This window comes from Aethalodelphis obliquidens, unplaced genomic scaffold, assembly GCF_003676395.1.
Source record: "Aethalodelphis obliquidens isolate GAN/ISIS:26980383/991018 unplaced genomic scaffold, ASM367639v1 scaffold7, whole genome shotgun sequence".
Classification (NCBI taxonomy): domain Eukaryota; kingdom Metazoa; phylum Chordata; class Mammalia; order Artiodactyla; family Delphinidae; genus Aethalodelphis; species Aethalodelphis obliquidens.
The window spans coordinates 34,077,658-34,102,561 of NW_020837951.1; the positions used below are offsets into that span (position 1 = coordinate 34,077,658).

At 37.2% G+C, this 24,904-nt stretch overlaps 1 protein-coding gene across 3 annotated transcripts in view; it reads right to left on the bottom strand.

The window, feature by feature from the left end:
• The window catches only part of TDRD7 (tudor domain containing 7), an 89,237-nt gene that overhangs the window by 58,585 nt on the left and 5,748 nt on the right, over window positions 1-24,904 (bottom strand). Inside the window, exons 2-5 of one of the 3 annotated variants that reach the window (XM_027105431.1) lie at window positions 22,298-22,393; window positions 8,229-8,441; window positions 5,751-5,892; window positions 3,693-3,906 (exon numbers count right to left, since the gene is read on the bottom strand). In XM_027105431.1, coding sequence (XP_026961232.1) covers window positions 3,693-3,906; window positions 5,751-5,892; window positions 8,229-8,435 — 563 coding nt within the window. In that variant the 5' untranslated portion in view covers window positions 8,436-8,441; window positions 22,298-22,393. Of the gene's footprint in view, window positions 1-3,692; window positions 3,907-5,750; window positions 5,893-8,228; window positions 8,442-16,324; window positions 16,344-22,297; window positions 22,394-24,904 lie in introns of those variants that run through there. The other 2 variants (XM_027105432.1, XM_027105430.1) reach the window with 2 other exon arrangements.

The following is a 24,904-nucleotide window of genomic DNA, read 5'->3' on the forward strand; positions in this document are numbered from 1 at the left end:
TTAATGTCCTATAGCTAGCTATTAAGTCCAATTGGTCTGCTGTGTTGTTTAAGACCACTGTTACCTATTGATTTTCTGTCTGGATGATCTGTCCATTGATGCCAGTGGGTGTTAAGGTCCCCTACTATTATTGTATCATTATTTTTTATTTTAGCCATTCTGATAGGTGTGTTGTGGTGATACGTCAATGCAGTTTTTAAAAAAAAATTTTATTTATTTATTTGGCTGTACCGGGTCTTAGCTGTGGCATACAGGATCTTTGTTGCTGTCTGTGGGAACTTCGTTGCAGCATGTGGGATCTAGTTCCCTGACCAGGGATTGAACCTGGGCCCCCTGCACTGGGAGCACGGAGTCGTAGCCAATGGACCACCAGGGAAGTCCCTGTCAATGTAGGGTTGTTGTTTTTTTTTTCTGTCAATGTAGTTTTAATTTACATTTCCCTAATAGCTAATGAAGTTGAACATATTTTCATGTGTTTTTACATTTAAAGTAATTATTGTTTTGTTAGGGCTTATGTCTGCACTTTATTATTTGTTTTCTATTTGTTCCCTGTTTCTCATCCTTCTATTTATCTTTTCTTGCACTCTTGTGGGTTAAACATTTTTGAAAATTCCATTCTGATTTACTTATAATGTTTTTTTAGTATATCACTTTGTATAGTTTTCTTATTGGTTGCTTATGCATTTCAATACACATATAACATCACATTCTACTCATCTCAATGTTTTGCCACTTCAAGTGTAAAAACCTTACTTTCATCTAGGTCTCCTTGCCCTCCCTACTTTACAAATACAATTGCTTTAAGTTTTTCTCTACATATGCTAGCACCTCATCAGATGGTGTTATAATTTTTACTTCAAACTAATATGATTTAAGAAACTCATGAGAAGAAGGATAATCCATTTATTTACACTTGTTTTTACCCATTTTCCTCTTTCCTTTCTGAAGTTCCAAGCCATTTTATATTACATCTTTTCTGTTGAGAGAACTTCCTTTAGTCACTCTTTAAGAGTAAGTCAGCTAATGACAAATTCTCTTAGTTTTCTTTCATCTGAGAATGTTTTTATTTCCCTTTCAGTCCTGAATTATACTTTTGCTGGATACAGAATTTGTGGTTGATAGGTTTTTTCCTTTCAGCACTAAAAATGTGCCATTTCCTTCCTTCATGATTCCTCCATGACTGTGAATGAGAAATCCACTGTCATTAAAACTGGTATTCCCCTATGGGTGATGTGTCATTTCTCTCTGGCTGTTTACAAGATTTTTTCTTTGTCTTTAGTTTTCAGAAGTTTCATTATGATGTGCCTTGGTGTGGGATTCTTTGGATTCATCCTGTCTGGGATTTCCTAAGCTTCTTGAACCTGTAGGTTTATGTCCTTAGGCAAATTTGAGAAGTTTTCAGCCATTATGCCTTCAAATACTCCTTCAGTCCCATTCTTTGTTTTGAGGCTCTGATAATACAAATATTAGATCTTTTCTTATTTTCTCCACAGGTCCCTAAGGCTCTGCTAGATGTTTTTTCCCCCCATAGGCCTCTCAGGTTCAGCTAGTTATTTCGTTTTGTTTAAGTCTATTTACTCTGTTGTCCAGATTGGGTAATTTCTATTGTTCTATCTTCAGGTTCACTAATTCTGTGCTCTATCATATTCATTCTGTTATTGAGCTCATACACTGCATTTTTATTTTGGTTGTTTCATTTGGTTCTTTTTTGTATGTTCTCTTTCTTTGGTGAATTTTCTATTTTTTCATTTTTTTCAAAAGTATTTGCAATTGCAAACTGAAGCATTTTTACAACAGCTGCTTTAAAATCGTTGTCAGATAATTCCAACATGTGATTCATCATAATGTTCGTCTCTGTTGGTTATCTTATCTCAATCAAGTTGTCATTTTCCTGCCTCTTAGTATAAAGATTGACTTTTTTTATTGTAACCTGGACATTTGGACATATGTTAAGACGAATGTCCTATTTTATTTTATTTTATTTTACATCTTTATTGGAGTATAATTGCTTTACAGTGGTGTGTCAGTTTCTGCCCTACAACAAAGTGAATCAGTTACGAATGTCCTATTTTAGCAGGCAGTTACTCCGTTTAGGTTTATCATATACCTCCTGGTCCACTTTTGTAGGCTGTGGTTCCAATAATAATTTAGTTTTCAGGGCCCTCATGGTGCTATTCTGATCTGGTACAGCAGAATACACTTCCCTGGGCCCCTGCTGCTGGGGAGGAGGGCTGGGAGCACACTAGGCAGCAGGTCAGAGAGCACCACCTTGGGCCTACTCTGTGGGCTGCTTGGTGCTGGCAAGGCCCCCACTCAATCACTGCTAGTGCTACCTGCAAGGATGGAAGGCACTTACCTGGGCCATGCAGTGGCACTAGGTAAGAAGGAGGAGACACCAGGCCATGGGGTGGAGAATGCTCCTCTGGGACCACAATCCAGGATGCCTGGTTTTGCTGTCATTTTATAGATTCAATTCAAAATCTTGAAATTTAGGCCCACAACCAGAGAAGACAATGGTACCTCAGTCACATACTGGACATAACTAGTGCTTTGGGTCAAGATCCAAATTTTATTTATGTATTTTCTAGACCTTATCAAAAATTATAATAACTAACCATAAACACCATTAAATATATACCATTATGAAAAATATTTAAGGGTTACTTTATAAAAAATACCAAAATATAAAAACTAGTACCCTTTTACCTAACTTAACAAAATTAATTATTTCTAAATAGTCTAGTGTAGGGGGAGTGCTTGGGGGGAAGGGGACTATCTTTTATACAAAATGGAAGTTTTGAACACTGATTTAAATGAACATGATACAACAAAATTTGTTTTGCAGAGGTACAAACAGGATGGAAGAATGTGATACTGATTCATCAGGACATGGCAAGCTTTTTCTGTGAAGGGTCTAACAGTACATATTTTAGGCTTTGCTGGCCATACTGTCTCTGCACAACTCTGTAGTTGTGTAAAAGCAACCACAGACAATATATAAATAAAGGAATGTGGCTGTGTTCCAATAAAACTTTATTTACAAAAACAGGCAATGGTCCATAAGTTGTAGTTTGCTCACCTGAGTTACCTCATAAAACCATAAAATTTACAGCCAGAAAGGAACTTTGAGACCATCCAGTTAACATTTTCATTAGTCAAATGAAGATACCACAGCCCCAAAAGATGAAATAATTTCACTTATTTCACCTGGCTAGTGAATCGCAGCATTCAAACTAAAACTTTAAAGTTGTGTTATTACTTCCAGTCCAGTATTCTGATGCATGGATGTATAATGCTACTGTATAATTAAGGGTATAATTATTGGAACACAGCAGAGTGTACAAATCAATCAGATTTTATTTAAAACTTACAAAATTGTAAGAAAGGTTTTCAGAAAAAGTAAGTTATGCTGAAATAGCATCTTAGATCAATTTGTGAGAGCTTTTAAAATAATTTTTACAAAGAGAGATTACCAATAACGCACAACAAATACAAAATGGAGATATTCAGAGAATGACATTTAGGCAGCCAGGAAAGTGGACTAACTAGTAATGATGCATTTCTTTACTAACATGTGAACTTGTATTACACAAAACAGAAAGTACTTCCTTCTTACCCTGAACACACATGTTTAATATTTATTATCCTAGGTTCACCAAACTTCTCCTTTTAGTCAGACAAAGCACAAATACCTGTTGTTGGTAGACATGGTCACATGCCTCTGCACTGGAACATCTTTGAATACTTCATTTCCAATAGTTGTATGTAATGTGTAAGGTGGCATTTCAGCAACAGATTTAACTCCAAGAGAGTTTCCTTTGTCTCTTAACAGTGTTGGATTAGGTTTTTTGCTGATAGAAAAATCTGAAGAAAATCCTGGTTGTCTGAGGGTTGCTTTTGGTTTTCCTACAAAGTCAGGCATACATAATGGAATCGATTAGCTTCCCAAAACCATGGTTTCATTATGTCACTCCCCTGTCCAGATGTTTTCTGTCGGTCTCTATTCTCAGAACAGTTTGTAAGAATATGAGGAGGTGTCACACCAGTCAGAATGACCATCATCAAAAATCTACAAACAATAAATGCTGGAGAGAATGTGGAGAAAAGGGAACCCTTCTGCACTGTTGGTGGGAATGTAAATTGATACAGCCACTATGGAGAACAGTATGGAGGTTCCTTAAAAAACTAAAAATAGAACTACCATACGACCCAGAAATCCCACTACTGGGAATATACCCTGAGAAAACCATAATTCAAAAAGAGTCATGTACTACAATGTTCATTGCAGCTCTATTTACAGTAGCCTGGACATGGAAGCAACCTAAGTGTCCATTAACAGATGAATGGATAAAGAAGATGTGGCACATATATACAATGGAATATTACCCATTCATAAAAAGAAACAAAATTGAGTTATTTGCAGTGAGGTGGATGGACCTAGAGTCTGTCATACAGAGTGAAGTAAGTCAGAAAGAGAAAAACAAATACAGTATGCTAACACATATATATGGAATCTAAAAAAAAATGGTCATGAAGAACCTAGGGGCAGGACAGGAATAAAGACACAGACATAGAGAATGGACTTGAGGACACGGGGAGGGGGAAGGGTAAGCTGGGACGAAGTGAGAGAGTGGCATGGACATATATACACTACCAAATGTAAAACAGATAGCTAGTGGGAAGTAGCCGCATAGCACAGGGAGATCAGCTCGGTGCTTTGTGACCACCTAGAGGGGTGGGGTAGGGAGGATGGGAGGGAGATGCAAGAGGGAGGAGATAAGGGGATATATGTATATGTATAGCTGATTCACTTTGTTATACAGCAGAAACTAACACACCATTGTAAAGCAATTATACTCCAATAAACATGTTAAAAAAATAAATAAATAAATTTATTTTAAAAATAAAGAATATGAGGAGATGGTCACTAGAGGGTCGGTCAGCAGGGGGTGAGTAGATTGGTGTGTATTTAGCAGATGAGGTTCTTCAAAACGTGGCTTCATTGCTAGGCTAGCCCATTACTTTCCCTCTACTCACCAAGTAACGTGGTGGCAGTCACCTCACATTCTTACAAATGCAGCACACTCAGCCATGATCTCAGTCCTCCCATCTCTTCTCCATCAATTTAAATTCTTCCAACTGTTAGAGGTCTGGGTTCAAGTCTCCCCTTTGCCATGAAGCCCTCCACTGCCATTCTCACAATGATTGCTCCTTTGTCTAAAATGCTCCTTGTGGCATTTAGGCATCAACTCTTTTCTACCGTCATTGAACTATTTCTTGAGAATTTAGTTTTAGAAATGATTATAAGCTCCTTGAGATAAATGATCAGTAAACACAGGCTGAGTTGCCTATAATACCTTTATGTACTATATAATTCACGTTTTTCTGAAAATAGAGGATTTATAGTAAAAGACATGTTTTCCTAAATAAGACATTAACTTAGAGGTTCTTGGTTCATCCAACATTCTAGATGAGCCTTTCCCCCCAAATAAAGAGTAAAACCACACTTTGCCATAATAAGTTTAATTAAAATCTATGCTGAGTTATTTCACACTGTATAATTACTTTACTTAATAAGCCATGCTTATCATGTTCACTTAATTTCAAATGGAAACACTAGCTTCAGGACTTCTCCCTTGACATATGAATATTAACAAATAAAGGTGTTTATCATGAATACAAGCAATATTTCCATCTGACAGTATATTCATAGACAGGCTTTAAAATTTTAGCATGTGAAAAGATCTTACCTTCTAGAAAAAATGGCATGGTTTTCTTTACTCTCATCTGACAATTAACTTGCCGACCAGTTTTCCTTTTAGAACTCCTCTGACGAGCCACAAGCTGAGCAATTCTTGCAGTTTCTGTGCAGGCCACGGCATAGCAGGTAATCTAATTATGAGAGGCAAGGCAAGAGGAGAAACATTTCTCAGATTCACTGGTACCTAAAGGCTGATTTTTCAAAGTGCATCTTTGTGTGTTTATATGTCCCAAATCAAGCTGTATGCAAATATTCATGTCTCTCTCTCTTTGATAATGTTAGAGCTAAATTATATTTTCTGCAAGAGAAATCAAGCATAGTCCGGCACACTGAATAATCTCTCCTCAAATTGAAACTTTCACTTATTCCTTAAACAGGTATTTATTAAGCATCTAAAATGTGCTAGGTACTGTAGGATTAACAAATGAACCAAACGAAACCTGTGATTTACATATATTATCTCATATAATTTGTGAGATATATTTTATTCCCATTTTACACATGGGAAAACAGAGGCTCAGGAAAGTTAAACGAACTTCTCAAGCCACACAGCTAGGCTATCTCTCTGAATTCAAAGTACACACTTGTAACTGCTATTTGTATTTAGTGGTCTCCCAAAGACCACTAAATCCTAGTCTTGCACTGCAATGGATTAGCTGGGTCACTTGGGGCAATCCAGTTTACTTCTAAAATCTTAGTATTATCAGCTGTAAAACAGGGAAGAGCTTAGATCTGGGGTTTTCAAACTGTTCAATGGAGCCACAGAATTCCATGGAGGTGCCTCAGGGCTGTGAGGGCAAGACAGGGTAAGCAGAGGCCCGGACCCTCTGGCACCTACTTAAAATACAGTAGCTCAGTTTTTTATCTTTAAAAAAAAAATGGTGGGATATATAGGATATTTGAAAAAGGGTATGAAAAAAGAATGTAGACTGTTGAGATTAGACTATCTCTAGAGAACCATCTAGTGTTAAAGTCTTTGATTCTAAGTTGAAATCTAGAACAGGAAAGCAGTGAGGCTTTACACCACAAGCCAAAACATGTTCCTATTCTTTGGCCCAGTATTTCCATTCCTGAAAATGTAAGAATAGATTTCAAAAGAAGAAAAAGTTACATACCCAAATATGTGCATTAGGGGTTATTTTAATAGTCAAAACCTGGAAACATTAAAAATGTCCAAAATAGGAGAATAAAGAGTTGAGTGAATTATAGCATAGTAAGTATATGAAGCATTACTAAATTATTAATTAATTCATTCAGATATCTGATCATTTATACATTCAACACATATTTATTAAACACCTACTGTTAGGGGTAAAAAAAAAAATCCCTTATCCTCAAGAAACTTATGAAGGAAAGAGAGGCAAAGAGACTAAACAGAAAACATTATGTCATGTGTAATACTGGATGTATTACAAGGGGCCAAGCAGACAGAAAGGAGGGCTTAAATCTGTCTGGGAGAACCAGGGTCACTGAAGAAAGTTTTATTATTAATATAATATTTAATTAGTTTACACCTTCTCATTATATAAAATTTATTACAGATTACGTGAACCTCTGACCACTCTCCCAATCCTGGGCTCCTTTTCTCCTCTATCCACTGCCTCCCTACCCACCCCCCTCCCAAGAGGACAACTATTATAATTTTTGGTGAGAAGTACTCCAGACCTGTTCTACATATTTACATATATAGAAATGTACCCTGAAAAAGGTACTGATTGTGGGGATGGGTGCCTTTCTGTCTTGGATGGTGGTTTGTCCATATCTTTCATACTGTACATTAGGCAGAAACCAAGAAGTGAAACTTTTGGGTCATAGAGTATATGCAGTAAAAAATTCACTTGCTACCACCTAATCGCCCATGTTATATATAAAATATTCTTCAAGAGAAACTAAAGGATTTAAAATTGTAGAATAACATGATCACTGTTACTAAAGTGTGAAGGTGAGGAACAGGCTAGGGACTAAAGACAGGGATAACAGTAGGGAGGACTCTGTAATAACCAAAAGTGATGATCAATCAATTAGAGGCTGAACTAGGATCGAGACAGTAGGAGTAGATAGGAGTCAGGTCAAATGATGAGAATTTTAAAGTGTCTACTAGATTCCGTAATCAGGAAGTCATTAGTGACCTAGGCAAAAACAGCCGTAGCAGGTCTATAATGAGTGGGTATGACATTTAGGCAGTTAAGGTCTCCAGTACATTTAGTTTGGACAGTGAGACTGGGTAAAGTTTAACTTGAAAATTTTTAATTTAATATCGTTAAAACCTTATTTTTACAACGGAAAGAATTTGAGGGTAAAACAAAACACATGAGAATCTTGGCTGTGCTGTGGATGCTGTTCTATCACTACCAATCTTGGCTAGTGCTTTTCACTTTGACTTCTACCCTAATTATGAGATTGGAAGTGCAAGACAGGCAATTAAGAATTGGTTTGACTCCTCTGAAACACACAATTACCTTCTTACCTCTCCAGATCTACTAGTCTCTATCCTGACAACTGCTGGCACACTTCTCAGATAGGCTTCTAGCGTAGGATAACCAAATTGCTTGAAGGGGATCCAGTCTCCAGTTAAGGATCTGTACTCTCCTTGGAGCCGGGGTAATGCTATTCCGCTCTTATGAGACTGTAGAACAGCTCGTAGCATTTTTGAAACCAGATCTGCTTCCAGCATCTTCACCTATAAGAACACAGTGGAAGGTTACTATAATGATGCATTAGTCTGTGAATTCAAATATATTTTCAGAGTTTACACTTGTTTGAGTATTTCATAAATTGCTATTGAATACTTTCTGTACTATTACAATACAGGGAAATAACTGCTATGGTAGAGAAAAGCATGGAATACTATGAGAACATTAGGGAAGTCAGGAAGGCACAAAGACTAGCCGGGGGAGGGACAATATCAGGGAATGTTTCCCAAATGGGAGGAGGCCTGATGGAGTCCTGAAGGACAAGATGCAATCGGCCAGGCAAGGAAGCAAAGGGTGTGTGTGGGTGGGGGTGGGGGATGGGGAGAGGTATCAGCCCCAAGTAGAGGGAACGGAAAATTCAAAAGGTACAGAGGTGAGAGAGAAGCACATGGCTGGTTCTGAGAACCCCAGGCAGTTAAGTGGCTGGACATGAATGAACAAAGGCTCTAAGCTGAGGACTGAAAGATGGGGATGGGAGAGGTGAGAAGAGGCAGACCCAGAAGAGACTACTGGATATGCTAAGATGTTTGCATTTTTGCCAAAAGTAATGTGAGACCTTGGAGGGATTTTAAATAGCAGAATAAAATGATCAGCTCTGCATTTTAAGAAGATCACTCCTCAGTAGCAGGGAAAATAAACTAGAAGGAGAAAGATAAATGAATTGTAAGAACTGAAGATATGGAAGATCTGAAAACAGGGCCTTGGGAAAAAACAAAAAATCAGTATCAGAGGTAATTAGGAAGTGGAATCAACAGGACCTGATTAACTGGTTTGAATTATGAGAGAGGCCCCAGATTTCTAGCTAGAAGCGTGGTGGATAGTAATGGCCCACACTTAGGTGGGGTAGAGGCAGGTTCGCAAGAGAGGAAGGGAGTGAAATCGTTCTGGACATATGGAGGTTGGGATGCTCTTAGGGCAGCCACGTAGTTATATTCATTAGGAACTTAGGTTAGAAATCTGAACTGCTTATAGATTTGTTGGCCTTCAGCATATATGTGGTATCTGGTGTCCAGGGAGTTAAAAATAAGGTTAAAGATGGACTGCTATGGAAGGCTGTCATTTAAGAGATGTGCAGAGGAACAAGAACCTATAAAAGGCTAAGAAAAAGGGACCAGAGAGATAGAAGTAGAAAAGGCAAAGTCACAGTGTCATACAAACAAAAAGAGGAAAAAGCCAAAAAGAATGGCATATTCAAAACTGTCATATGCAATAACAGACAGGTCAAGTGAGAGAAAAAAGAAAAGTGACTAATAAATTTAGGTACCAAAGAAATCCATGGGGACCTTGGCTAAGGATTTTCATTGATCAGTAACAGGGATTTTTCTAGATTAATCACTCATATTTTCTTTGGACTAATGGTAAAGAGAATGAAGATAAATTCAGAGAAGGACATCCAAGCAGCCACGAAAAGTAGATTTAGCCTTTCATTACAGGAAGGAGAAAGGCAAGCCATGGACAACTTGCTAATTTTTCCTTCAACAGTGCTATCCGATAGAACTTTCTTCCCTGGTGATCCAGTGGCTAAGACTCCGCACTCCCAATGCAAGGAGGCTGGGTTCAATCCCTGGTCAGGGAACTAGATTCCACATGCCTCAACTAAGAGTTCTCACGCTGCAACTAAAGATCCTGCATGATGCAACGAAGATCCTGCACGTGACGATGAAGATCCTGCATGCGGCAACTAAGACCCAGTGCATCCAAATAAATAAATATTTTAAAAAAGAACTTTCTGTGATTATAGAAATATTTTATATCTGTGCAGTCCAACATGGTAGCCACTAGCGACATGTGGCTACTGAGCACTTGAAATGTGGCATGACTAAGGAACTGAAATTTTAATTTAAATTAAATAGGGCAAGTGGATACTATATCGGACTTCACAGAATTCTAGACAATCTTGCTCTTTCTCTGGTTTAGAAACATAAAGGAAGAACAGCATACAGTTTTAGCAATTTCTGTATTTGTCCATTTAAAAAAGGAGACAAAATAGCTCATTTGCAGGTGCTCTTGATTATAAATATAATACTCAAAAGATGGCAAAGTTTAAATGGTAAATAACCTAAGTATGCATTATGTACTTGGCTCTACTAAACATTAACTCTTCAAATTGTCACCACTAGCACCAATGGCATTTAATTAATACTATTAATTAAACAGTAAATTAATTAAATAGTAAATAGTCTAGGAAAGTCCTATACTAGGTCTATATTCTCACTCTCTCTATAGACAGAAAGACATACACACAAATATATGTATATATACACATATATTTATATTAAAATATATGTTTATATTAAAATCTTCATTTAGGTATAATTTACATAAAATAAAATACTTATGTGTAGTGTTTACTGAGTTTTGAAAGCACATATATACTATGTAATCATCACCACAATCAAGATCTAGACAGCACCAAAAATGTGGGGTGTACAATATATGTAAAAGTAAAATGTACAACCACAACAGCACAAAGAATGAGTGAAAGGAACTGGAAGTATACTATTGGAAGGTTCTTATACTATACATACAGTAATATAATATTATTTCAAAGAGGAATGCAATAAAGAGATATGTAGTAAAACTTATGACAGCCACTAAAATTTTTTAAGAGGCATAACTAATAAGCCAGTAGTAGTACAGGTAAAACAAAATAGAAATTCAATAAAAAACTAGGTAGAAGTAAAAAAAAAAAAAAAGTAGGAAAAAAGAGAAAACAGAAACAAAAAGAACAGAAAAGGCAAACAGAAAACATCTAACAAAGTGATAGATTTAAAGTCAACCACACCAGCAGAAGCAAGAAGAACTACAATCCTGCAGCCTGTGGAACAAAAACCACATTCACAGAAAGATAGACAAGATGAAAAGGCAGAGGGCTATGTACCAGATGAAGGAACAAGATAAAACCCCAGAAAAACAACTAAATGAAGTGGAGATAGGAAACCTTCCAGAAAAAGAACGCAGAATGATGATAGTGAAGATGATCCAGAACCTCAGAAAAAGAATGGAGGCAAAGATCGAGAAGATGCAAGAAATGTTTAACAAAGACCTAGAAGAATTAAAGAACAAACAAACAGAGATGAACAATACAATAACTGAAATGAAAACTACACTAGAAGAAATCAATAGTAGAATAACTGAGGCAGAAGAACGGATAAATGACCTGGAAGACAGAATGGTGGAATTCACTGCTGTGGAACAGAATAAAGAAAAAAGAATGAAAAGAAATGAAGACAGCCTAAGAGACCTCTGGGACAACATTAAACACAACAACATTCGCATTATAGGGGTCCCAGAAGGAGAAGAGAGATAGAAAGGACCCAAGAAAATATTTGAAGAGATTATAGTTGAAAATTTCCCTAACATGGGAAAGGAAATAGCTACCCAAGTCCAGGAAGCACAGCGAGTCCTATACAGGATAAACCCAAGGAGAAACAGGTCGAGACACATAGTAATCAAATTGGCAAAAATTAAAGACAAAGAAAAATTATTGAAAGCAGCAAGGGAAAAATGATAAATAACATACAAGGGAACTCCCATAAGGTTAACAGCTGATTTCTCAGCAGAAACTCTACAAGCCAGAAGGGAGTGGCATGATATACTTAAAGTGATGAAAGGGAAGAAACTACAACCAAGATTACTCTACCCAGCAAGGATCTCATTCAGATTCGATGGAGAAATCAAAAGCTTTACAGACAAGCAAAAGCTAAGAGAATTCAGCACCACCAAACCAGCTCTGCAACAAATGCTAAAGGAACTTCTCTAAGTGGGAAACACAAGAGGAGAAAATGACCTACATAAACAAACCCAAAACAATTAAGAAAATGGTCATAGGAACATACATACCGATAATTACCTGAAGCGTGAATGGATTAAATGCTCCAACCAAAAGACACAGGCTTGCTGAATGGATACAAAACCAAGACCCATATATATGCTGTCTACAAGAGACCCACTTCAGACCTAGGGACACATACAGACTGGAAGTGAGGGGATGGAAAAAGATATTGCATGCAAATGGAAATCAAAAGAAAGCTGGAGTAGCAATACTCATATCAGATAAAATAGACTTTAAAATAAAGACTGTTACAAGAGACAAGGAAGGACACTACATAATGATCAAGGGATCAATCCAAGAAAAAGATATAACAACTATAAATATATAGGCACCCAACATGGGAGCACCTCAATATATAAGGCAACTGCTAACAGCTCCAAAAGAGGAAATCGACAGTAACACAATAATAGTGGGGGACTTTAACACCTCACTTACACCAATGCACAGATCTTCCAAAATGAAAATAAATAAAGAAACAGAATCTTTAAATGACACAATAGACCAGAGAGATTTAATTGATATTTATAGGACATTCCATCCAAAAACAGCAGATTACACTTTCTTCTCAAGTGCGCACGGAACATTCTCCAGGATAGATCACATCTTGGGTCACAAATCAAATCTCAGTAAATTTAAGAAAACTGAAATCACATCAAGCATCTTTTCTGATCACAACGCTATGAGATTAGAAATGAATTACAGAGAAAAAAACGTAAAAAACACAAACACATGGAGGCTAAATAATACGTTACTAAATAACCAAGAGATCACTGAAGAAATCAAAGAGGAAATCAAAAAATACCTAAAGACAAATGACAATGAAAACACGATGATCCAAAACCTATGGGATGCAGCCAAAGCAGTTCTAAAGGGAAGTTTATAGCTATACAAGCCTACCTCAAGAAACAAGAAACATCTCAAATAAACAATCTAATCTTACACCTAAAGGAACTAGAGAAAGAAGAACAAACAAAACCCAAAGTTAGCAGAAGGAAAGAAATCATAAAGATCAGAGCAGAAATAAATGAAATAGAAACAAAACTATAGCAAAGTTCAATAAAACTAAAAGCTGGTTCTTTGAGAAGATAAACAAAATTGATAAACCATTAGCCAGACTTATCAAGAAAAAGAGGGAGAGGACTCAAATCAATAAAATTAGAAATGAAAAAGGAGAAGTTACAACAGACACCGCAGAAATACAAAGCATCCTAAGAGACTACTACAAGCAACTCTATGTCAATAAAATGGACAACCTGGAAGAAATGGAAAAATTCTTAGAAAGGTATAACCTTCTAAGACCGAACCAGGAAGAAATAGAAAATATGAACAGACCAATCACAAGTAATGAAATTGAAACTGTGATTAAAAATCTTCCAACAAACAAAAGTTCAGGACCAGATGGCTTCACAGGTGAATTCTATCAAACATTTAGAGAAGAGCTAACACCCATCCTTCTCAAACTCTTCCAAAACACTGCAGATGAAGGAACACACCCAAACTCATTCTATGAAGCCACCATCACCCTGATACCGAAACCAGACAAAGATACTACAAAAAAAAAAAAATTACAGACCAATATCACTGATGAATATAGATGCAAAAATCCTCAACAAAATACTAGCAAATAGAATCCAACAACACATTAAAAGGATCATACACCATGATCAAGTGGGATTTATCCCAGGGATGCAAGGATTCTTCAAAATACACAAATCAATCAATGTGATACACTATATTAACAAATTGAAGAAGAAAAACCATATGATCATCTCAATAGATGCAGAAAAAGCTTTTGACAAAATTCAACACCCATTTATGATAAAAACTCTCCAGAAAGTGGGCATAGAGGGAAACTAACTCAACATAATAAAGGCCATATACAACAAACCCACAGCAAACATCCTTCTCAATGGTGAAACACTGAAAGCATTTCCTCTAAGATTAGGAAGAAGACAAGGATGTCTACTCTCACCACTATTATTCAACATAGTTTTGGAAGTCCTAGCCACGGCAATCAGAGAAGAAAAAGAAATAAAAGAATACAAATTGGAAGAGAAGAAGTAAAACTGTCACTGTTTGCAGATGACATGATACTATACATAGAGAATCCCAAAGATGCCACCAGAAAACTACTAGAGCTAATCAATGAATTTGGTAAAGTTGCAGGATACAAAATTAATGCACAGAAATCTCTTGCATTCCTATACACTAATGATGAAAAATCTGAAAGAGAAATTAAGGAAACACTCCCATTTACCACTGCAACAAAAATAATAAAATACCTAGGAATAAACCTACCTAGGGAGACAAAAGACCTATATGCAGAAAACTATAAGACACTGATGAAAGAAACTAAAGATGATACCAACAGATGGAGAGATATACCATGTTCTTGGATTGGAAGAAGCAGTATTGTGAAAATGACTATACTACCCAAAGCAATCTACAGATTCAATGCAACCCCTATCAAATTACCAATGGCATTTTTTACAGAACTAGAACAAAAAAACCTTAAAATTTGTATGGAGACACAAAAGACCCCAAATAACCAAAGCAGTTTTGAGGGAAAAAAACAGAGCTGGAGGAATCAGACTCCCTGACTTCAGACTATACTACAAAGCTACAGTAAGCAAGACAATATGGTACTGGCACAAAAACAGAAACATAGATCAATGGAACAAGACAGAAAGCCCAGAGATAAACCCACGCACCTATGGTCAACTAATCTATGACAAAGGAGGCAAGGATATACAATGGAGAAAAGACAATCTCTTCAATAAGTGGTGCTGGGAAAACTGGATAGATACATGTAAAAGAATGAAATTAGAATACTCCCTAACACCATACACAAAAATAAACTCAAAATGGATTAGAGACCTAAATGCAAGACCGGACATTATAAAACTCTTAGAGGAAAACACAGGAAGAATGCTCTTTGACATAAACCACAGCAAGATCTTTTTTGATCCACCTCCTAGAGTAATGGAAATAAAAACAAAAATAAACAAATGGGACCTAATGAAACCTCAAAGCTTTTGCACAGCAAAGGAAACCATAAACAAGATGACAACCCTCAGAATGGGAGAAAGTATTTGCAAATGAATCAACGGACAAAAGATTAATCTCCAAAATATATAAACAGCTCATGCAGCTCAATATTAAAAAAACAAACAACCCAATCCAAAAATGGGCAGAAGACCTAAATAGACATTTCTCCAAAGAAGACATACAGATGGCCAAGAAGCACATGAAAAGCTGCTCAACATCACTAATTATTAGAGAAATGCAAATCAAAACTACAATGAGGTATCACTTCACACCAGTTAGAATGGGCATCATCAGAAAATCTACAAACAACAAATGCTGGAGAGGGTGTGGAGAAAAGGGAACCCTCTTGCACTGTTGGTGGGAATGTAAATTGATACAGTCACTATGGAAAACAGTATGGAGGTTCCTTAAAAAATTAAAAATAGAATTACCATATTATCCAGCATCCCACTACTGGGCATATATCCAGAGAAAACCATTATTCAAAAAGGCATATGCACCCCAATGTTCATTGCCACACTATTTACAATAGCCAGGTCATGGAAGCAACCTAAATGCCCATTGACAGACGAATGGATAAAGAAGATGTGGTACATATATACAATGGAATATTACTCAGCCATAAAAAGGAACAAAATTGGGTCATTTGTTGAGACGTGGATGGATCTAGAGACTGTCATACAGAGTGAAGTTTGTCAGAAAGAGAAAGACAAATATCGTACATTAACGCATGTATGTGGAACCTAGAAAAATGGTACAGATGAATTGGTTTGCAGGCAGAAGTTGAGACACAGATGTAGAGAACAAACATATGGATACCAAGGGGGGAAAGCCGCAGTGGGGTGGGAGTGGTGGTGTGATGAATTGGGCAATTGGGATTAACATGTATACACTGATGTGTATAAAACTGATGACTAATAAGAACTTGCTGTATAAAAAAATTAAATTAAATTAAAAAATTAAAAAAAAAAAAAAAGGACTACATACTGGGGAATTCCCTGAGTTCCAGTGGTTCGGACTCTGTGCTTCCAGTTCAGGGGGCCCAGGTTCATTCTCTGGTCAGGGAACTAAGATCCCACAATCCTGCTGCACAGCCAAATAAATAAATTTTTAAAAATAATAAAATAAAATAAAGTCAACCATACGAATAATTACATTAAGTGTAAATGATTGATATATCCTGATTAAAAAGTTAGAGATTAGTAGAGTGGATATAAAAGCAAGATTTTCCTATATACTATCTACAAGAAACCTATTTCAAATACAAACACATAGGTTAAAAGTAAAAATATAGAAAAAGATATGCATGTAAATACATGACTATATTAATATCAGAACAAGTAATATTACCAAGGATAAAGAGGGACATTACAGGGACTTCCCTGGTGGTGCAGTGGTTAAGAATCCGCCTGCCATTGCAGGGGACATGGGTTTGATCCCTGATCTGGGAAGATCCCACATGCCACGGAGCAACTAAGCCCGTGCACCACGACTACTGAGCCTGTGCTCTAGAGCCCACCCGTGAGGCACAACTACTGAGCCCATGTGCCACAACTACTGAAGCCCACATGCCTAGAGCCCACGCTCTGCAACAAAAGAAGCCACCGCAATGAGAAGCATGTGCACTGCAACAAATAGTAGCCCCACTCGCAGCAACTAGAGAAAGCCCGCGCGCAGCAATGAAGACCCAAAGCAGCCAAAAATAAATAAATAAAATATAAATAAATTTTTTAAAAAGAGGGACATTACATAATAATTAAGGAATTAATTAATCAGGAAGATATAACAATCCTAAATGTGACAGCATCTAACATTAGAGTTTTAAAATACATGAATGAGAAAACAATAGAGTTATGACTGGAGACTTCAAAACTCTTTTCTCAGTAATTGGTAGATCCAGTAAACAAAAAAATCAGTAAGGATATAGAGGAGCTGAACAACACCATCAACCAAACTGGTCTAATTGATATTTACAGAACACTCCATCCCAACAGTAGCAAAATATACATTCTTTTCAAGAGCTCATGGGACATTGACCAAGATAGAATATATTCTGAGGCTGAAACCAATCCTCAACCAATTTAGAATAATTGAAATTATACAAAGTGCATTCTATGACCAGAACTAAACTAAATTGGGTATGAGTAACAGAAAAATATGTGAACAATCCCTGTGTATTTGCAAATGTAATAACATACTTCTAAATAACCAAGGGTCAAAGAGGAAAGCTCCTCCAAATAACCAGAAAACATTTAAATAAATGAAAACGCAGTATATAAAAAATTGCTGGATGCAGTTAAAGCAATATTTGGAGGGAAATTTACAGCATCATATGCTTATATTAGAAAAAAAGAAACATTCCAAATCAGTGATCTAATCTGCTACCTTAAGAAAAAAAGAGAGCAAATTATACCAAAAGGAAGTAGAAGAAAGGAATTAATAAAGATGAGAGCAAAATCAGTACTGGAATGGTGAAACAGATAAGTAATTAAATAGAAAAAAAGTAAAGGAAAAAAATCATGAAACCAAAACTAGCTCTTGAAAACATCAATAAAATTGATAACTTCCAGGTAGATTAATCAAGGGGAAAAAAAGAAAAGACACAAATTACTAATAATGCAATTGAAAAAGGGGCCATAAATACAGATCCTATAGACATTAAAAAGAGAATATTATGAACAATTCATGCCAATAAATCTGGTAACTTGGATGAAATGGACGAATTCACTGAAAGACAATTTCTAAAGCTCACTCAAGAAGAAACAGATAACCTTATTATCCTTAAGAATATTAGAGAAATTAAATTTGTAGTTAGAAACCTTCACACAAGGAAAATTCAAACCCAGATGACTTTATTGGCAAATTCTACCAAACACTTCAGAAGGAATTAATACCACTTCTACACAAACTCTTCCAGAAAGTAGAGAGGAAGGGAACACTTATGAACTCACTTTATGAGGCCAACATTATGCTGATACCAAAACCAAAGACATTATAAGAAAAGTACAGACCAATAACCCTCATGAACATAAGTGCAAAAAATCCTAACAAAATATTAGTAAATCAAATCCAACAATATGTAAGAGAAATGACACACTATGATTAACTATGGTTTACTCGAGGAATGCAAGGTTGGTTCAACACTCATAAGTCAATCAATGTAACTGACTATATCAACAGACTAAAGTTGAAAAGCCACATGATATCAACAGGTGAAGAAAAGACATTTGACAAAGTTAAAAATCATTTATTTTAATAACTCTCAGAAAATAAGAATAGACGTGAACCTCCTTAACCTGATAAAGAGTATCTGTGAAAAACCCTCAGCTAACATCACATGTAATAGTGAAAGAATGAATGCTTTCTGCTTAAGAATGGGAACAGGGCAAGAATGTCCAATCTCTTCACTCCTATTCATTACCACACTAGAGGTCCTAGCTGGTGCAATCAGACTGATTTCAAAACTTACCATAACAGTATATTAGTCGAAATAGTGTGGCATTGACAAAAGGACAATCACATCAATGGAACAGAATATATAGTCCAGAAATAGACCCACACATAAATGGTCAACTGATTTTTGACAAAGATAGCAAGGAAATTCAATGGAGAAAGTTCAACAAACAGTGCTGGAACACTATTCATCCATACACAAAAAAATGAATCTCATACCAGACACAAAAATTAAATTGAAATGAATCATTTAGGTCCTAAATGACAAAGTTAATACTGTAAAACTTCTAGGGAAAACAGGAATAAATCTTTGTGACCTTGGGATAGGCAAAGAACTTTTAGAGCCATGATGAACAAACCCGACAAATTGGATCTCATCAAAATTTAAAACTTCTGCTCTTCTAAAGGCTGTTAAGAAAATGAAAAGACAAGCCACAGACTAAGAGAAAATATTTTCATAGCATACCTGGTAAAGGACTGGTAACTAGAATATATAAACAATACTCACTAGTAGTTCATCCCCTTTTATTGATAAGTAGTATTCCACTGTATGGATATACCACAATTTGTTTATCCATTCAAATGTTGATAGACATGTGGGGTGCTTCCAGCTTTGGGGTATTAAAAATAAAGCTGCTTTCCACTATGGAAAACAGTATTGAGGTTCCTCAGAAAACTAAAAATAGAGTTACCATATGATCCAGAAATCCCACTCCTGGGCATATAACAAGACAAAACTATAATTCAAAAAGATACATGCACCCCTATGTTCATACCAGCACTATTCACAATAGTCAAGACATGGAAACAACCTAAATGTCCACTGACAGATAAATGGATAAAGAAGATGTGTTACATACATAAAATGGACTACTACTCAGCCATAAAAAAGAATGAAATAATGCCATTTGCAGCAACATGGATGCAACTAGAGATGATCATACTAGGTGAAGTAAGTCAGAAAGAGAAACACAAATACCATATGATATCACTTACATGTGGAATCTAAAATACGGCTCAAATGAACCTATCTACCAAACAGAAAAAAACTCACAGACATAGAGAACAGACTTGTGGTTGACAAGGGGGAGGAAAGGAGAGAGAGGGATGGACTGGGAGTTTGTGGTTAGTAGATGCAAACTATTACATTTAGAATGGATAAACAACAAGGTCCTACTGTATAGCACAGGGAACCATATCCAGTCTCCTGGGATAAACCATAATGGAAAAGAATATAAAAAAAAGAATGTATATATGTGTATAACTGAGTCACTCTGCTGTCCAGTAGAAATTAGTACAACATTCTAAATCAACTATACTTCAATAAAAAATAAATGAAGCTGCTCTGCAAAGATATATATTTTTCTTTCTCGTGTAAATTCTGAGAATTGGACTATCTGAAGATTAACTTCCATAACTATGGAAGGAAAGTATTATTCTCATTCTGTAAATAAGAAAACCAAAGCTCAGAGATGTTAAATAACCAACATATCACAGGATGTATGGAAGCCAGGATTTTAGTCCTGGTCTGTTTGATGCCAAAGCCCACATTCTTTCTATCATATTACCCTGACTGGTACTGAAAAAAATAAAAGACAAACCCTGAAGAATTAACAACAGGAGACAAGACAATCAAGAAAGACAGTAAAGCAAACTGAAGAGAAGAAAAAAAACAGTCCTGTGAAATGAACAGTAGACTCAGCCTACTCAAAGGTATGGTATGGATCCCAAGTCAACGAGACAACTGGAGACAGGCACTCTAAAGACTAAAAATTCATGGCAGAGAAAGACAACAGCTATAGAGTCTGAGCACCTGCATTACTCCTGATGTCCATCTACATTTTGAGTATGCTGGTGAGAAGGAAAGAGAGGCTGGCTTCGGGACCTATATTTCAAGGTTGCCAGATGTTAAAACTGAAGTATGAACTTTGGCTCTTAAATAGTAAACTCCTGATTACAAGAGAAATGCTTTGATTTACAATGGTTCATGATTCAAAGATCATTGAACTTTTAGTATACAGTTATTTCCTCAAGTAAGAAAAACCACAAAGCGAGCAGGCTGGCCAAGTTTTAATTTGCAAGAGGAGAAACTAAAGGATCACTTGCTAACTTCCTAGTGCCAAGCCTTCTCAACTTTCTCTCTCTGACCTCCACCTTTCCTACCTATCTACTCTCTTCTTTCCTTCAAACCCAATCCCTCCCACCTACTCATCTAGAGCTCCTCTGAGTAAAACTGGCCTTTACCTCTTTGTACATCTGCATATCTAAGTGGGCCCTGACTATGAATTATATACACATTATTTGTAGGTATAAAGTCAGGTGGTCAGTGCCCATGTGGGAATATACCTTCTTGGGTGTGAGCAGTGTACCAGGATCAAACTAGACTATTTAGCATATCTGGCTCCTCCCTAGTCAGAACAACTTTAAATTCCCCTGCCACAGTTTCAGTATGAAGGACATACCCATCACCTTCTCTACTGCCTCCTCCTTCCCTTCTTTTTGGAAAGAAGAACAATCTGTTCCATTGTTACCTTCCCACTGTGGTCTACTTTTCCCCAGCTACTTAGGGGGTAGACAGCAACCACTAATTTATGGGAGAAAAAATCTCTAATAAATGCATTCTATTCAATAATGGAAATCCTATGATTAAAATATAACAGAACTCCGATATGATACTGGCTTGAAAAGACAGTTCGAACCCCATCTTAGAAGCTAACCAGAGGCTTGTTTTACAGGTAGCCCTGTATGAAAGACTCCTGGTCCCTCCATCCTAAGGAGAGCAATTTCAGGCCACTTTCTCTGAAATGTTCCCCTCTATCTTCCTTATTTCTGTTCTGAAACAGCTGTCATCAGGGATCTCCCAAACACAGCACTTAACACATTTTGGGGAGGGACAAGGTCATACACCCACATATACAGCTTGTCTAATTGCCACAGAATACAGTAAAAGCTGTAAGGCTTTGCCCAGTGCTTGCTTCCTTAATCCCACCCTCTTTGAATGTGTCTTCTTCTTTGGGGACCTAGACTCTGCCAAGATACAGTAGTCTTATGGCCTCTATCCTGATTATCCTATCCTCCTACCCCAAGACTATCAGGTAGGCTTCATGCAGATAAAAGGTATGTATTTACAGTGAGCAACTGATGATAATGTTAAATAAATAAAAAAACAGTGCTAATCTGTGTGGCACACAAGTGCTCATCCTTATTTTTCACTTTTCTCACCCTCCCTAACCTCATGTTTGCCTATCTTCATTTCTTGGCAACTGTTAGACTAATTTTTCTAAGTTAGACTTCCCAACCTGACCTGAGAGAGGCTCCTGCCACACACATAACCTCCTAGTTTCATTCTCTTAAATGCATATATTATCATAGTTAAAATCCACAGTTACGACCAAGGAAGTTTAATGTTTCTTTCAAGAGTAAAGCTACTGACAACTAGTAGATGATACCTTGATTCTGACTTTATTTGGGGGAGAGATGGGGGATTGCGGAAGGCTGTGCACACACCTCCTCTTCCTGCTTGTGTTCCCCAAGTTCAATACCACTACGCAAAGAGCACTTCTTTTCCTGGGACAAATCCCGTCTCCCCAGCCTTCTTCTTATCTGTAAGATGAAGGGATTTGGTCTTAGTGGTTCTCCACCGCCGAATCCCCCCACCACTAAGTGACACATGAAGATGAACAGGCTCAGTTCATGGTTCCCCCACTCCTCACCACCTGCATGGTGATCACCCTAGTCCACGCCAACAACATTTGTTGCCTGGATTGAGGCAACTGCCTCTGTGCAGGTCTCTCTGCTTCCACTTCACAGATAATCTATTCTTCACATCACAGCCAGAGTGATCCTTTTAAATCATAAATCCCATCACGTCATTCCTCTGCTCAAAACCCTCCAAGGGCTTCCTGTCTTACTCAGACTAAAGGCCAAAGTCTTCCGAGGGGCCAAAAGGGCCCTACACAATCTGCACCCAGCCCACTTCTCTGACCTCAACTCCTCCTCCCCTTTTCTCTCACTCACTCTACTCCACACTGCTTTTCTTTCTGCACTTGCCAGTCCCTCTGTCCCAGGGTAGACACAGCTCATTGCCTCACCTCCTTCAGGTATTTGCTCAAATGTCACCTTCTCAGTACAGCCTTCCCTGGTCACCCTATTCAAAACCAGAACTGTTATGCCGGCTGCCCAGTACTCCCTTTACCCTTCCCCTGCCTTATTTTACTCCGTAGCACTTATGCCATCCAATATTCTTTATTTTACTGTCTGTCTCCCTGACTTGCATGTAAGCTCCATGAAAGCAGGGATTTCGGTGGGTTTTGTTCACTGCTGAATCCCTAGTGCCCAGCCCACAACAAGAGCTCAATACATATTGAGTGAATGAATGAGAAATTCTCCATATAACTAACACCACTCCTTTTCTCTCCTACTCACTAAAATAATAGTGCAGCGCATGTGAGCAGTTAAAGGAATAATCTTAAATTTAAGTTATTAAAAATTATTTGCAAATTTTAATGACTGTTGTAAACTGATTGAGACAGCCAATTATGTCACCAGGCTGTGATTGAGATTCACCACACAGTTTATTTCTGGGCCTTTCCACTCTGAGCCAGAGTTCTCAATGAGCAGGCTCAGGTCTGGGCCATAGCATTACTGCAAAAAGTCCACACATCCCGATGTGTAAGTAAGCACTGCTTGAACACTGGTAAGTGTCTCATACTTACATGTATTCCTGTTTTTCAAACAGTGTGCAGATACTGTTGAGAGTCACAAACACGATATTGAATTTACAACAGCTTTTGGTAGTTATATACTTTATCAACCAACGGATATTAGAAGTACAACTACTCACGTGTGAAGTTTCACAAAGTTTTTTTAAAAATTAGAAAAAAGAACCTGATACTTGAGGAGACTGGGAAGCAACGCTTGACCACATGGCTACAATCTGAATTAGGCATCCCTCTCCCTCCCCTTTTTTAAGTATGCTATTTTCAAGGAATACTATAATTCTCTATTTGTATACAACTTTTTGGAGGGAAGGGCAGTCCCCGGACTATAGGACTGAGGATCTCAAAGATGGTGAGAAACAGGTAAGTGCAGTAAAACCTGGAAGGGTAAATGTGGTTGTACATCTTGTTTAGATGTATGTCTTGTTCTCATGTTTGTCAATTTCTTCCAGCCCAGTTTGCAATTCCAACATTAGCAATATCACTTCAGGCACTGAACAAAAAGAATGTTACAACTAAAGCTTAAAAAACTTATTATTTTCTAATCTACTATATTGCTATAGAATGCTCTAAATTTTGTTAATTCCTTGGTTATCATGGCATTTTTTGAGGTTTTCTGAAGATGGCAATTATACTCAAGAACTTTTGGAAACAGTATGCATATAAGAATACTTTCTTCTAACTATAAAAATCAAGTTTATTATCTCGGATGTCATCCACTAGAAGCACAAAAGGAAGCTTATCATGGGAATTTCAACTATTAGTGAAGTGCCTCAATGGCAACTCCTCCAAAGTGGCTTCCAAAATTCTTTTTTTTTTTAACATCTTTATTAATGGAGTATAATTGCTTTACAGTGTTGTGTTAGTTTCGGCTGTATAACAAAGTGAATCAGCTATATGCATATGTATATCCCTATATCCTCTCCCTCCCACGCTCCTTATCCCACCCCTCCAGGCAATCACAAAGCACTGAGCTGATCTCCCTGTGCTATGCGGCTGCTTCCCACTAGCTATCTATCTTACGTTTGGTAGTGTATATATGTCCATGCCACTCTCTCACTTCGTCCCAGCTTACCCTTCCCCCTCCCCATATCCTCAAGTCCATTCTCTAGTAGGTCTGTGTCTTTATTCCTGTCTTACCCCTAGGCTCTTCATGACATTTTTTTTTTCTTAAATTCCATATATATGTGTTAGCATACGGTATTTGTCTCTCTCTTTCTGACTTACTTCACTCTGTATGCCAGACTCTAGGTCTATCCACCTCATTACAAATAGCTCAGTTTCGTTTCTTTTTATGGCTGAGTAATATTCCATTGTATATATGTGCCACATCTTCTTTATCCATTCGTCTGTCGATGGACACTTAGGTTGCTTCCATGTCCTGGCTATTGTAAAT